General features: G+C 29.5%; 2 protein-coding genes across 7 annotated transcripts in view; one reads left to right on the top strand and one right to left on the bottom strand.

Moving 5' to 3' along the window:
* LOC136983040 (protein kinase C and casein kinase substrate in neurons protein 1-like) overlaps positions 1-16,906 on the bottom strand; it is an 85,430-nt gene that overhangs the window by 53,138 nt on the left and 15,386 nt on the right. For all 6 annotated transcript variants that reach the window (XM_067279660.1, XM_067279658.1, XM_067279662.1 and 3 more), the window contains exons 2-3: positions 7,551-7,784; positions 4,702-4,901 (exon numbers count right to left, since the gene is read on the bottom strand). In XM_067279660.1, the coding sequence (XP_067135761.1) occupies positions 4,702-4,901; positions 7,551-7,764 (414 nt within the window). In that variant the 5' untranslated portion in view covers positions 7,765-7,784. The remainder of the gene's footprint in view (positions 1-4,701; positions 4,902-7,550; positions 7,785-16,906) is intronic.
* Positions 1-16,906, top strand: part of LOC136983044 (CD9 antigen-like) — a 285,455-nt gene that overhangs the window by 264,872 nt on the left and 3,677 nt on the right. The window lies entirely within an intron of this gene.

Below are 16,906 nucleotides of genomic sequence, written 5' to 3'. Positions count from 1 at the left end.
GGCTGCTTCTCGAGCATCCTGACTGGTATGTTCGATGACAGTTTCGGCAACTAAAGTTTGTAGGCATACGGCGTACGTTTGTACGTCCTCGTCTCGCGCTTGTACACAGGCGTGGAATTTCTGAAGCCTCAATGAGTATGGAACTCTTTCGAATCGTTTGATCATGAGTTTCTTGAACTCGTCATAAGTTTCTACTGCTTCCATCTTTTCATCTTTCCAGGCAAAATCCCGGGCTATCCCTGTTAGTTTTAACTTAGCTACACTCAAGCATTGCATCTTAGACCAATTTGTCAGTTTGGCGATCTCATCTATGGCCGCGAGGTAATCTGAAATCTTAAGCCCATCCTCACCGCTTGAGAATGAGGGGATTAAAGGGAAAAGGGCTCCTAATCCCCCGACGCCTACACCACCGATGGCCTCTCCGTGCACAGGACCCTCTGCTCCACGCACGGGTCCTGCTGCCCCTGCCTCCATCCTAGACTTATGGCAGATCTATTAATTCGTACTGGTAGGGCCTACGGGGCCTCAAATATCCCACTTCTGACACCAGTGTGACCGGGGGGTCGGCACCTCTTTGGTGTCACGTCAGGTCTGACACCACCGTGTCTCGGCTGACACGGAAGCCGCGGCGATTCTACGATCGGTCGCGCGAGCGGTCGCGTTTTTCGGACGTTTGGATTCGGGATGGAGGACAGGAAATAACAGAGGCCATTTTAACATAACGTATATTTAACTGCATAACGTATATTTAATTGGAACAGGATTCATGTACATTATCAAGGGTCTAGCGATGCGACTGAGAGAGAGAGCTTACAAACGAGTTCGCGTGGTGATAAATACCTTGGGAAAGGCGTTCGTAGATTCTAGCGGCGTTGATTCCGGCGGCGTTTATAGGTTCTAATGGCGTTGATTCTGGCGACGTTCGGAGGTTCTAATGGCGTTGATTCTGGCGGCGTTCGTAGGGTTAAATGGCATTGATATCCTTGGTTTGGCACAAAATTCAGGAGGTAGCACACGTAAAAGTACTTCTGCACCCATGGCTATCCGAGCGACAACTCTCCGAATTTTCGAAGTATTGTTTTCTTGTTTAATGCACTTTAGGGCGAAGGTGATGAGAACTGCTTTTGGGAACTAAATAAAGGATACGTTCTCATGTAAACGGTTGATAGTTAGTTGTTAAGTTGTAGTAGTAATTGACAACAAGGCGACAACTATGACGTCATGGAAACTTTACCGTAGGTCCACAGTTCCGACACTTACACCTGTATATATATTTTGTATACAAATTGTACAGATATAATATACAAAATATATAATTTTTTTTTGCTATTTTCACATGTGTATGCACATTGAAAAATGATACAACTTGTCTATAGTCATAGGCATATGGGGTACTTTGGTCAAGAAAGACAAAGGGATTTATTTTTTCTGAAATTTTGGACAAATAAAAACAGGTTCCAATTTTTAATTTGCCATCATTGATAATTTGTTAATCTTTCTGCTTTCTTTGTCTGTTTTTTTTTTGTTCTTGCTTTACCAGAATTTGGAGACATTGCCCTTAAATTTGGAAGAGGAGTTAACATTAAAATCCTTGACATTCATCCTTGTTTTTCACTATGTTTCAAGTATTAACTTAATTTTTCTCATTTTGTTTAAACTGTTTTAAAAATACAACTATATTGCAGATATCAATATATGTCAATATTCAAGTCAGGCAATTTTTTTAAAATTTAATTTTCACTGTTTTTTGAAAATGGTTTGAGTTATTTATGAATTTGTATTTCAACCAATTTTAAAATATTCTTAAATGCTAATACATTTATTTTAATTAATTAATTAATATTTTGATGTTCCTTGCATATGATTTAAATAATTACAATTTATTCAAAACTAAGCCAAACTTCAACATTTGATCATTTTCTTGACACAAACCTAAATCACTGATTAAAAATAAGTACTTTTTAATTTGCGCACTGCCTGACACTAACAATATTTTAAATCAAGTTAATTTAGCAGGTGAAGTTATGGGCATTCTTAGAGAAAAATCTATTTTAGACAAAACACTAAAATATTTTAAACATTATTGTGCTTGAAAGAGGAATTTGAAATGTTATTAGAGAGGCAACAATAGTAGCAAAAGTTTATATATTGAACCAGTTTTATTTTTTTTCTTCTTTTCTTTATTTTTTAATGAAAATATGTTTTTACTGCTGAAAAATATTTATAGTCCCAAAAAATTATTTGCACCTAAACCTCTTTCTGGAGAAGGCTGGCCCTGTTTGTTTAATATCCTGAAAAACATATGCAGGAATCAAAGCAAAACTTTGTTAGATTATTCCTAGATTATACTATACTAGACATGGGCAAATGCAGCTCTTTTTGAGTTACATACGGCTCTTGCTAAAAGTGTTAATTTCTGTTTTTTTATTATTATTTTTACAATTTTATTTTTATAATTTTGTGAAAATATGTTTATTAAAAAAATTCTATATTTGTTTTATGTTATATTTATATTATATAATAAAATCGCACGCCTTACCATACTATCTGCCATGACAGTACAGAACTCCAGCTCCCATGCATTTTGCAAAACCTATATTTCAGCTCCCACTGAACTCTTGCTTGCCCACCCCTGTACTATACCATTATGAAGAGTAGAAGAATTAATAATTTAATTTCCAGGAATCCATTTTAAATATTTTAAATAAAAGTGGATTCCAAAAATGCTATTTCTGTCCCACCCCAATCTCAAATTCTTGTCCAAAATGCTATTTATGAGGAGGCCAAAAGTTCCCGGAAACAAGCTAATTTTAATGAAATTAAACCAAGATCATATGCAAAAGACCACAATTTTCCACTGATTTTTCATACACAATTATGATGCATGTAATTGCCATTTCTTCAATTTGATGATTCTAAAGGCTCCTATAATGTGTCTTCTCTGCATGATATGTTGTTTAGTTTACAAGATATTATTTTGTTTACAGAACAATGTTCTTGTTTTTACCAAACTTTGCAATAGCATGGGCTTATGTGAAACAAGTTCAGCTGAAAATAAATGACAAGAGTGCTGAGGTGTTTCTCAAAAGAACCAGAAAATGAATTTTCTTTATTATTTGACACAAAATAAACCTGCAAAAACATTTAAATTATTGACGGTCATAGCACTCTAGGCTGTTACAGAAACAGAAGTTCAAGGTTATAGGCAACATACAGACCATAACATTACATCTTGCATAGCTGATGAACATCCACAATGTTATGATCACCTCTTGCAGCAATCATGAGAGACCATGACATTATTTTTCATGACGTCAGTGACCTGACATCAAAAAATGATTTATATAAGGTGGCAAAGAAAAATTGTATGTGATCACACGCACAAGATAGCAATTTCCCATTACAGTTTTTTTGACTGTGGAGAAGCAGAAAAGTTAGATACAGTAAAAAACCAAATCTTACATTTCTGTCTTTGACATGATCTATGCTTTTATGCTAATAAACATTACATCTGTGTTAAAATCTCAAGTTTAATAAAAACTGCATGTATAATGGAGTCTTATACAGTAGAGAGTCGAAAATCGGAATCAATTGGGGACCGGAGTTGTTCCGATTACCAATTATGTACGAAAAAATCATTAACCTGTCCGATGTTCAAATTTTTCTCCGTTGCGTGTCGCTTCGTGTTGAATTTTCGTCGATTTTAAGCCTAACGAAAATTTTTATAATAATAATCGAGGCTATCATATCATTAAAAATTATTTCTGCATTTTGTACAAACAAAATAAATATATTGAAAAATATAAAAACATGAAAATTATACTTTAGAAGTAAATTTAGTATCAAAAATGTTCGATTCAGCACGACAGAGTTCGACTGAAAATCGTGCCGATTACAGGCGATTCCGATTACCAGCGTTCCGATTAACGACTCTCTACTGTACCTGTATTGCCTCTCTCATTTTACATCACTATACTCCAAACTTCTATATCATCCCCATGAGTACATATTAAACCAGACCAAATAATGAAAAACATTTTTGCCAAGAGTATATGTTTAAAGCAAGCCATGTACTGAATCCTGAAAGTTTTCTAAAAAAAGAAGGAAAAAAAAAAATATATATATATATATACATAACTTAACTTTTGAATAGTTTATGTTAAAACTTAAAATTGATTTTGAACAAGTTTACTTTAAAGAGTAAAATTTGGCAAAGGCAAATGAAAACAGCCAAATGTTTTGTTTATATAATAACTAGACTTAGAATGAGCATTCTACTCTATTTTATAAATCTTGGCCAGTTGGAAATATTTCATTAGTGGTAATTTGAATCAAAATTAGATGATTATTGCTAACAATTTTTTTCAAGAACTTTTGTCATTAGCAGAATTTTGTTAAGGTGCTTTTACATAGTAAAGGTAAAACTGAGTAAAAACAATTATAAATAATTAAAATATTTTGATTTTTTTAAATTTATATGCATTAAGGATATTCCAAGAATATTTTTTATAGTTTTTCATTTCAAAGATATTTTCATATTTAAATTTTTCATAAGATCTTATTAAAAAAAAAAATATGATTTATATCAGAGTGTTAATAATAAATTCTAGCCATTTTTAGATATTTTTACTAAATTAATTTTTAAGATACAATATAAAATGAAATGTTTTATTCATACTTTTTAATAATGAAAATTTTTACCTTTTTAAAATTATCATCCATTTCCTTTTTCTCTTTAATTTGCATCATAGATTTATGATAGTTTTCTTTTTGCCACTGTTTGATCTGAGTTATGACATCATTTAATAACCGTTCTTTAATTCTTAAATGCATTTCACACTTTCGTTCTGCTTCAACTAAAACTCCTTTCCAAGCCGCTTCAGTTGTACCGTATTCAGGACCTAAAGCAATAATAAAAAAAAACTAATGATGTAATAGTAATAAAGTTAATATAATAATAAAAATATAAAATTAATAAAAACTGATATTTTAATTTAATCAAAAATAGATATTTAATGTGACTGTAAAATGAAACAATATTAAATATGAGTGATTACATTGTATTAGGTTGGGGAAAAAGAAATCCATTATTTTTATGTTTATTTTAAGACTTTATTTAACGTGGTTCGGATTGTCCGATTTAGGTCAAATATGCACCGTTTTGTTTTATAATTTGTTGACATTTTAAAGGTAACTTCATAATGCCTCTCTCATAGAAGCCCTGGTCCCTATTGGCAAAAAACTCAACTAAGCGATTTTCGTGATCTTCTCTTGACGCCAATTTTTTATCACTAAGGAAGTTTTGCAATGATAAAAAAAGATGGTAATTGCTTGGTGCCAGGTCCGCACTATAAGGTGGATGCATCAAAACTTCCCAACTAAGCTCCCAGAGTTTCTGGCAAGTCCCTATAGACGTGTGTGACGTGGCGTTTTCCTGATGAAAAACAACACTTCTCCTGTTGGCCAATTCTGGCCGCTTCTGATCAATTGCTAGCTTCCAATGGTTTAATTGTTGACAGTAGAGGTCCGAATTTAATGTTTGACCATATGGAAGCAGCTCATAGTAGATGATTCCTTTACAGTCCCACCAAATGCACAGCAAATCCTTCCTGGCCATTATTCCTGGTTTGGCCACCATTTTGAGCCGCTTCACTGCGCTTTGACCACGCTCGTTTTCACACAATATTGTCATATGTGACTCATTTCTCATCCCCAGTCACCATCCATTTAAGAAATGGGTCGATTTTGTTCCATTTGGCCAAGGCTTTGCAGATGAAAATTCGATCCATCATGTTTTTTGCGTCAATTCGTGTGGCACCCAAACATCAAGCTTCTTTTTGAATCCAGCTTTAAGCAGATAGTTTAAAACTGTTTTGTGGTCAATCTTTAGCTCCTGGGTGATGCTACAACTGCTAACATGCTTGCCCATTTCAATCATTTCCATGATTCTATTGACATTTTTAATGACGGGCCTACCTATGCGAGGTGCATCTTTAACATCGAAATTACCAGAATAGAATCGACGAAACTAAAATTGTGCGTAATTGGCTGTGACAGTATCGGGACCAAAAACATCATTCACAATTTCAGCCGCCTGGATTGCATTTTCGCCTTTATCAAAGCAAAATTGTAAAACATACCAAATTTTCTCTTTGGTAACTTCCATCTTTTACACCTTATAACTCACAACTAAATCGACCAATCAAAAAACTGTAACAGAATTTTTTTTAGTATAAAATGTCACTTTTCCAGTGAGCACAAGTCTGAACTTGTTTGATCAATACTTTACGAGATATATATCACTACAGCCATCTAGCAACAAAATAATGGATTTCTTTTTCCCCAACCTAATATTTAGTTTTTACATTGCAAAGTGTGTCAATTTAAATATGCTGGATATGTCACTCTTCTACAGAATACCATAGACAATGAGATTTTCAGAGTTGCAAGAGAAATCTTACTTTATGTATTGGGATGATATTAGAAAACATTGTTCCATTACTAGCTCATCATCATACTTCAAAAACTTGTTTTCCTCATGACTTCAGTAATGTGAATACTTTTTTAAAAGTGTTTTCTGACTGTATAATTTCTATAATGAGCATAATGTAAAGCCTAAGTATTTAGTTACATTTTTTTTTTTTTTTTTTGCAATGAAAAAGCATTTCTTTTCATCTCTACTTGTAAAATAGAAACAAACATGATTTTTAAGTTACTGTTTCTACTCACTCCATAGATGAGGGTGTAAAGAAATCAAGTAAAAAGAAGAAAACCAAGGAATTTAATTACTTCATATATTACCTACTGAAGTTGTTAAGGAGGATATGACCAATTTTTTAAGATAACTTATAAGGTCACATCACTAGTATTATTGGAATTACAATCATTTAGATGGAGGCATTTCTATTCACTCCAAATTGTGATAAACCTAATGAAATTATAAATTGACATTTATTGTTATATTTTAAAATAATACTTCAGTTTTTTTTACGTTTCTGGATATCTCATATGAGTAAAATATTCATTTGAAAAATTTTTAGTAATGTTTTGCATTGAAATGCTTTACAAAATGTAAGATGATAGTAAAATTCATTCATATAAAAAACAAATTATTTAATTTTTAAATTAATGAATAAAGGAATAAAATAATATTTGTTGGAATAAATTTATTGTTCATTTAAATAACTAATTAACTGAATGTTCTTAAATAAGTATAATATCATAATTTAATTATAACATATTAACAAACTAAAAGTCATTCATATCACTTTTTACATTTCAAATGTACTTAATTTGACTACTAATAGTGTATTTAAATTTGATATAAAAAAAACAGTAATTTTCATTTAATATTGATGATTGCTAATATATTTCTTCATTTCTATTACCCATGCAATTAAAATATCTTAATATTAAAATATATGTATAGAATATTTTTATCATCATCTGAAATTTAAAACAGCATTTATGAAGTAATCTTAAGATTTCAATTATGTTTTTATGTAATTTTGTTCTCTCTACATATGAAAATTTTTTAAAAATAATTATACCTTTTTCAATACTTTCATTCCATTTTTTTGCCCAGTTTCTCAAACTTTTAGCATACGTTTTCTCAATCTCACTCCTTTCCTGAATTAATTGCATGAGATCATTGCATAACTTATACCCATCTTCAATTCGTTTTGTGGTTCTCTTATAATTTCCAGGTTCCCAAAAACTATCGCTTGATGCTATTAGCATTGCATCGTCACTGTGGTGTGACATGATGACTGGCCTGTTTTAATCTGAAAAATTTTAAGTTAATAAATTAAAAACATGAAAATAATAAATATTTTATTATAAATTAATATAATTTATATTATTTGATCCAAGAAAATGATCATTTTCTTTCATTATTATTATTATTAGGTTCCAAATGTCATGTTCAGTTGATACTGGTTCCAAGTGCTATGCTGGACTAAAGTCAAAGCATAGCTACCCAAACAAGTGTTACATTAACCTTCTGTGTAATTGGTGTATGTATCAACATCTAGAAACTTTCTAACAATGTGACATGTGATCAACATTGCAGCTTTCTGTAGTGTCATGTATATGTTTTTATTAAGGTTTAATGTTTTTAGACTTTTGTGTAGTGTATGTGGTATATCATCTGTAGAAGAGAGGATAACTGGTATAATAAATACTTTATTCATCCTCCACAACTGCCTTGTTGTTGTTATTATTTTATTATTATGTTGGATTTAGTGGGTTATACTCGGTTGACACCGGTGGCTGTGTACTATGCCAGACCAGAGTCAAGACATAGCAACCAAAACAAAACTGAAATTAAATAAGTGTGTCAGTGTCTGTATTCAAGAATTTCCTAACAATATGACATGTATTCAATATAGTGGCCTTCTGTAGTGTGATGCATGTATTTATATTCAATTGTAATGTTTCCAGACTTTTGTGTAGTGTGTGTGGTATCACACCTGTAGAGGAGAGAACAACAGGTACAATAAGCACCCTATCCATCCTCCACAGATGCCTTATTATTATTATTATTATTTATTATTATTGAGAGAAATAGTTTTATATGTGTATGTATGTGTACACACACAAAACTCTCTCTCTCCTAAAGATGATAAAAAAAGAAAATTATATATTTTTCTGGCCCAAAATAAACATTTCTAATTCTAATTGAAATTTCTTGCAGACTTATTTTATTTCTAAAAATCTGATTTTATTGCTTTATGCAAAATGATTTTAGTATTTATTATTCTACAGGGTGTCTCATTTAAAAATCTGACTGACTGAGATGATGAAACAATAGTGATGTAAATTTTATACATGATATTTAAAACGAAAAAAGTATATGAGACCAATCCATAAATATATGCAAACTGAAGGAAAGCATTTGCAAAAGCATTGAGGGTAGTGATATCAGCAGGATAATTTATGTAAGTTCAGTCTGAACATTATCACTCATATGTAGATGCACAACAAAACTATCCAGCTTCTTCTGTAAATGTCTGCACATTTAAATAATGTTAAAATAAAGTTTATAATGAGTGTCCTTTGTTGCCATTTTAATAAAAATATTGCCAAGTGGCAATTTTGGTACTATGCAGCATAACCCATGTCTTTTGCCACTAGGGATAATAAAATCACATTCAATGGACTACGCATGATCACTTTCCAATGAGTGCCAATTACTTCCTTGGCACTATAAAGGTAATTTAAAAATTATAGGGAGTTTACAGACTTTCCTTTGAATCCTGTATATAAAATAGTCATTAAAAAAACTCCAGCACAATGAATCAATGAAATATTATTTCAGTGTTTAGAAAAATCTTTAAATTCATAATCATGATACAAGTTAATATATGTTTTTCTATCATACTAAATTGACTACATTTAATTAATTAAGTCTAATTTCCTTCACAATAACTCAAAACTGAAAACAAAATAGTACAATTAAAAATGCTTTCCAAATTAAATGATTTAACTAATTAAATTCAGCTATTATTCTTACTTATTTCAAATAAATTAGTTTTTTTTCAGTATTTAGCAGAAAGCTTATAATAAAGTAATTTATTTTCACATTATAAACTAATAATGAATACATTATCACACACAGGTAATCTCTGATTTCTTTATACTAAATGGATAATCACATTTTTTCATTTAAATTTTATTTTAAACTAAAATCATTTCAAAGAAAAGATTTCATAATCTTTTCTTTCATAATACTTTCAAAAGCAACCAGGAAATAATTATCAATTCTCTCATTAATCCTCAGTCACTGACATATGTATATTATTACATTTTATTAACAATATCAAAACTAGGATTGGGTTGGATTGTATACTTTAATCATAAAAGGACTTCATATGTCAAACTGTGCCAAATAATCTAAATTTAAAACCAATAGAAAATAATAAAAAGGTAATTAAGATCATTGATGCATATGGCCAACTATAACAATTAAAAATATAAAATATCTTCACATTGCTAAAGCCTAAGAACAAATATACCTTTCTCCCCACCCTGGATCTTCTTTAAAGCTCTATACTTAAAAATATAGCAAAAATTCTATTTTTGCTGAATAAAAATTTGAAAGTGTAAGTGTAGAAACAGTTTTTGGTAAATTGACCATGGATTTTATTGTTATCTCAATGGATTATCCTATGTAACTTAATGAAACAAAATACACAACTGCAGCTCAGCATTATGGTCAACACAACACATGGTTTCTCTGAGACAAATGGGCAAAAGAGGTTTTTGAGTTAACACTTTGTTCCTCAATGGCCAGTGTGAGTATTCAGACATAAAATTGACATTGTTAAAAATACTAGCCTTCCAGTTTTATCATATTCTCCACAAAGTGTAGTCAAATCAATGGTCACCTTGATACAGTGTTGCAAGGTGTAAACAGTTGCTTATTTTTTTTTTTTTATTGACTCAAAAAAAAATTGCATTTGTTTTTGGTATTACTTATAGAACAGAAATATTTACAAACATTTACATCTGATGAGGTAAACCAATTTAATTTTAATTGATTTGTTGTGTAGCTTGTGTAGTAAGTTGTAAAATGATTGTATTAACACCAAAAGATAGTTATATTTTCAAATCTTGTACGTATATTTCAATAAATCACTGATATAAATGACCTGTAAAGATAATAAGAGTAACACAGCATTGTTAAAATGATACAAGAGTTTAAAATTATAATTTTTATTTAAAATGTCAACAACAAATAAGAACAGAAAATGTTTATATTAAAACCATGTTCATTATATCTAAAATTTGAAACTAAATTAGCTAAAATGAAAATGAAAACAAAATCTGGACACTTAACTAAGTAAGATATGTTAAAGAAATAAAACACAATTGTCTGACTTCTCATTATCTAACTCACAGGTTCCCAACTTGTGTTCTGTGGAACCCTAGGTTCTGCCAATAAAATTTGGGGTTCCACAATAAAGTTTGTTGAGTCTAGTGACATATGAATGTGCCAATGCAATTTGGGATGCGAGGTATAATTGTCGCAGTCTCTGATTTATCAAGTCTTCTTATGACATCCAATTCATGTGCTAGAGTTATTTATGGCTTTATAAACAGTGGGATATGTTCCTATCATCTAATCCATTCAAATTTTCGAATGAATTTCGTATTGCAAGAGAAGTAAGGTTATCAAGTTCAAATACAAAAGGTTTGAATATGAAATCGTTTTTTTTGATAATGTGGACAATAGGCCTGCACCCTATCTCCTATAAAAAACACACACAAACACAACAACAGAAAGTTCCAGAAAAATGAAACCAGATGAATTATACGGTAAATGATAAACAACTAAGGCAAGGTAAACAGACAATGAATTTTGCTACATGGAATGTACAAGGGATCAGATCAAAGGGACAAGAGATAGTTAAAGAAATAAAAAAATGAAAATTGACTTTGTGATCTTAACAGATACAAAAAGAAAGGGTCAGGAATGGAAGAACTAGAAGACTAAGTACATATTTACTCTGGTGTGCCAAAAGAAGAAAGAGCAAAATATGGTGTTTCCATGATGATAAAAAAGAAATTTAAGAGAAATATTACCAACTATGAAACAATAGATGAAAAAATGATAAAAGTTAACCTAAATAATTTTGAAAGACAAATTACTATCATTAGAATTTTTGCATCTAATGAGGATAAAACCTGTGAAGGTAAGGATTTGTTCTACAACAAGATGCAAGAGGTGATAGATGAAACTGGAGAGACAAGAGAAATAATGTTATTGGATGATTTCAATGCAAGAACAGGATCATTGAGAAATAACAAAATTATTGGACAATTTGGAGAAAATGTAATAAATGACAATGGAAGAAAACTAATACTTTTGTAATACAAATCACTTTAAAGTCAATAATGTGTTTTTTAAACAAAGATATTCATAAATATACTTGGACTCAACATACTAGGGAGTGGAAATCAATCATTGACTATGTTATTACAAAGCAAAGAACCCAAATTAAAATTTTAGATGTAAGAGCACAGAGAAGTGTTACCTGCAGCTCAGACCACTATCTAGTAAGAGCAAAAATCATTATTCCTTACAGAAAAGTAATACAGACACAGAAAGAAGAAAGAACAGAAATGTAAGTAATCAAAGATCTTAAATTTAATCTCAAAAGCTTAGCAGAAGAAAATACGAGAAGACTGTTTCAGAAAATGATTAAATCAAAAATTGAAAAAAAAAATATTATGATAAGACTATAGAATTATACAAAAATATAAAAACAGCACTACATGAAGCAGCAAATGAAGCTCTAGAACAAATCAAAGAACATGAAAAAAAACTTTTAAAAAATTCTGGTGGGATAAAGAAGTAGAAAACATGATACAACAAAAAAGTAACCTACTTAAAATGGATGAACACTAAAAAAGAAGAGGATAGAATAAGATATAAAGAACTTAGAAAAATCAGCAAAAAAATTAATTTTGGAAAAGAAAAGATTAGGTTGGGATAGAAATTGTAGAGAAATAGAAATAAAATGAACTGAAGCATGGAAATTCCTAAAAAAATGTTAGAAATGAAAGTAATAGTAATAAAGGACAGTTTATCTCAGTTAAACAATGGGAAGAATATTATAAAAATTATTAACAGAAGATAGAATTCAATTTATGACAGAAGATAGAAACATAGAAAAGGATGTACCAATTCATTTAGAGACAAAACAGATTAAACAAGCATGTAAGAAACTGAAGAATAATAGAGCAAGTGGTCCTGGAGGAATACTGGCAGAACTGATAAAAAAATGAAATAGAAAAATTATTTAGAATGAAAAAAAAATTATTTGAAAGGTGTCTTAATGGAGAAGACATTCCAAAAGATTGAAAATTGGCTTTCTGACATCTATCTATAAAAAAGGAGACAAACAAAAATGTGAGAACTATTGAAGGATTACAGTAACAGCGACATTTAATAGATTATATGGATGAATAATAAGTGATCTAATCAAAGAAGAATATCAAACAAAAGAAAAAAAAAGCAGAGTGGCTTCAGAACAGGAAGATTATGTATGAACAATATTTTCTGTATAAAACAAATTATGGAAAAAAGATTAGCAACGGGACAGGAAACTCATTTGTTGTTTACAGACTTAACGAAGGCATATGATAATGTCCCAACATCAAAATTATGGAAGACATTAAGAGAGAGAAATATTAATAACACACTTATTAAAGTAGTTAAAGAATTGTATAGAGAATCCATAACAAAAATAAAAATTGGAAAAAATATCAGAATGATTTACGGTATCAAAAGGATTAAGATGGGTGCTGTATCTCACCAACTCTATTTAAAATCTATGTAGGAGGAGTATTGAAAATATGGAAAAAGAAATGTTGTAATATGGGAATAGATATTATATTAACGGTAAACCGTTTACATTGGTTTACTGTTGGAATAAATGTTTACCATTAATATCTATTTCCAGGTGGTAATGGCAGGTGGTAATATCTATTTCCCAGGTGGTAAGATAAAGATGATCTGAAATACATGACAAGAAAAATAAGAGGAATATTTTAAAGGAGGTTTATATTTAAACATAAGTAAAACAAAATATTTATGCATAGGAGGGGCTAAAACAGACATGGAACCGGAAGGAGGAGAAAAGATTGAGGAATGTGAACATTACAATTATCTTAGAATACAAATTAATCAAGATGGAAGAGATACATTAGAAATTAATACAAGATTAGCACAAGGTAAGAGAGCAGTCAAAAGATTAAATGGAATATGGTGAAGTGAAGAAATAACTAGATCAAGAAAAAAACAAATATATAATGCTATTGTTAAATGCATTCTGTTATATGGAGTGGAGGCATGGAGAATAACTGGGGAAGAGAAAAGTAACAATGGTTGAAATGGATGCATTGAGAAGATCATGCAGAATCTCAAAGAGAAAAAGAATAGATCTAAACTAATGCTCTAAATGCTATGCTACTAGGCTATGTTTATATTATGATCTTAAAAACAGACTTATTTCCAAATATCCAAACAACAAATTTTGTTCAGTTTTGTTTTACATGAGATACTAAACAGAATCATAAAAAATTCGACATTTTCTATTTACAATTAAAGAAAACTAATAGTTTCATTTTAAATCAATATTTTTATCTTACAGATGATGCTTTTGAAAACTTTAAACATACATTTCAAATAACTTATTTAATAAAAAAATTTTGTTTATTTGTAGGCAACTTAAGTTAGTAGCCTTAATCTCCTGCTTCAAACAATATAAAATAAAATCAATCAACTAAATTTAACATTATTATATTCCTTTATAATTAAAATCAAAATAATTATTCATGTAACACCGTATCAACATTTATCTTTTCAATTACATATTCATATAAATATTTTATTTAAAATTTTTAATGCTTAGAAAAATTTTACTTTCATTTTATCGTCACAATATTTCAACGAAAATATTTTTGTCTATAAATAAATTGTCAGATAAGATCATTGATCAATAGTGAAAATTATAACAACAAAAATGATAAAGGATTAAATTAGCTTTTAATGTGTTATATGAATATCAACAGAAAGCATAAATATATCTTTCTTCTTATCATTTTTACTAAATATATTCCTAAATGCAATATTGATTTATTGTATACAAATATTAAGGTTGATTGTAATCTCTAAGGTTATGCATGAGATTTCCAGCAGATGGCATTAAAAATGTAATACTGTTCTACGGAAAAATCATTTATAAAAAATTCTCAAATACGAAAACAGATAAAACCGATCAGTTTTTTTGCATTAGAATCAATTTAATTCTTCTATCAATGTACAGTTCAGAATTTTGGAAATTGCCTAACACCTCCCTCTAGTGCCAAATTGGTTACGTAATTTATTTAGTAATTAGCCATATCTAGCCCGATAGAATTTCGGCATTTGGTTGGTGTCTAGCTTATAATATATCAGGTCTGGTGATGTTGTTTATATAAATTAAATAATGAAAAATTAATGAGATTTTCTGGAGATTACTGTATCGATGAAACTTCTTCAGAACTATATTATCACTTTTTGATTTATTTTTATTTACCATATATACTTATTTCATTTACTTATTATTTTTATTGCTTGTTTTAATACATTTAAAGAATATTATTCAAGTTACAAAGTCCACACATTAATCTACTTAATAGTATGCTTTTAAATTATTTAGAGCATTTCCCATTTTAAATTATGCTCTTCACATGCTGGAACACAATTATAAATTTCCATTCTATGATTCAACAAATTCTGTATTATATTTGAAAAATAGAACCTGAAAATGGTCTAAATTAGACTAAAAATATTTGTTCATAATAAGTGTTGTTAATAATAAGGTGTTTGGTATTTACTTAGTAACTCAAACCAGTAATTAATTATATAATCATTTATATTTTAATTATAAAAAATATTAGTTTGATTTTTAAATCAAGGTCACACACATCTAAAATAGTCAAGAAGCATGTCATAACTTCTAATGTTTATCTGTAGTGTTAAGTATCATTCTAAGATAGATTGAATTTTAGTTTATATAAAATTAATTTTATTATGTTTCTTCGCAAGATAATTTAACAAGTTAACATTTGGCAGTCTTAATATAATATGTAAGAAACTTTTCTGCATTTTTGAAAATTAATTTGTTAAAATGATAAAGGTAAATCCATTTATTCAACAAAAGAAAAGTATAATTCAACAAATACTTCTCATTAATATATACAGTAAAAACTCAATTTAATGTTTTTCATGAAAAAAAAAAAGTGTTAAATCAAAGAATATGTAAAAGCCAAACATCCTTAAAAATATGCCAGAATGTACAAATACATACATTTATGCATTCAGAATGGCTACAGCAAAGAAAAAAATCATCAGTATAAATGCTTTTGTGAAAGTATTTATTTAATGCAATATGCACAACAATCAATACATCTTTGTGTAAACCATATCTAGAGGATAATTTATCGTCTTTTGAAAGTAATCTGGAGCACTTTTTGTTTCCTGTTGAGGATTTTCTCTCTATCACTGCAGTTTAAGTTTGAAACAAAGAAACACATTTGTCGCTATCATCACCACTATTATGTATTAACTCATCACCTTTTGTATTTTGTATTTGTTGCCATAATGTCCAGATTTGTAGCTGCACCAGAATACAGTACCTGAACTTCAGAATCTATAGTTAACTTCAGAAACACATTTATATTGTTTTATTCTGTTTGCTATTCCAATCTCAGTCCAGCAAAACTATTAAAGTTACAAAACTATAGAATGTGATGCCATTTTTACAAGATAAAAAGTCTTGATAATTCATTGAACTTCCTGACTACTCTAACATAAAATATGATACATTTTAGTTTAAGACAAAAAAAAAAAACAAAAAAGAAAAACATTATTTGAGGTCCCTAGATGAATTTTCATCTAGGATTAAGTTGTAAATCCCAAAAGTTTGCAAAAACAAAAAATACTAAATGCAATAATATTAACACTGGTTTACAAGCATTTAAAAGGAACTAGTAAAAAAATATGTTAAATGAGAAAATACATTAAATTGAAGAATGTTAACTAAGTTTCCTGTGTGTGCGCGCACATGTGTAAAATGTCTTATACAGTACCTCAATTTAAATATTTTTCTGAGCACACAAAATACTCTGATCATTTACTTTTATATAAATATTTCCATGGTTTCATTTGTTCAGAGTGGCTGTGCCTTAGAGTTCCACTATGCATTACTTATAACCAAACTTGCTTTTTTATCCCATCCTTTAGATTGGCCATTTCTTTCCAATTCTTTTTCTACTGGTCTATTCAGAATATGGGCTTAGAGAAACAATCTTTACTTGAAGATTTTTTTTACATTTTAAATACATCTGTAAATAG

Source organism: Centruroides vittatus, unplaced genomic scaffold (genome assembly GCF_030686945.1).
Source record: "Centruroides vittatus isolate TY-2023 unplaced genomic scaffold, ASM3068694v2 contig_875, whole genome shotgun sequence".
Classification (NCBI taxonomy): domain Eukaryota; kingdom Metazoa; phylum Arthropoda; class Arachnida; order Scorpiones; family Buthidae; genus Centruroides; species Centruroides vittatus.
Note: the sequence above shows the minus strand (reverse complement) of the source record. Positions and strands in the feature narration are given on the sequence as shown.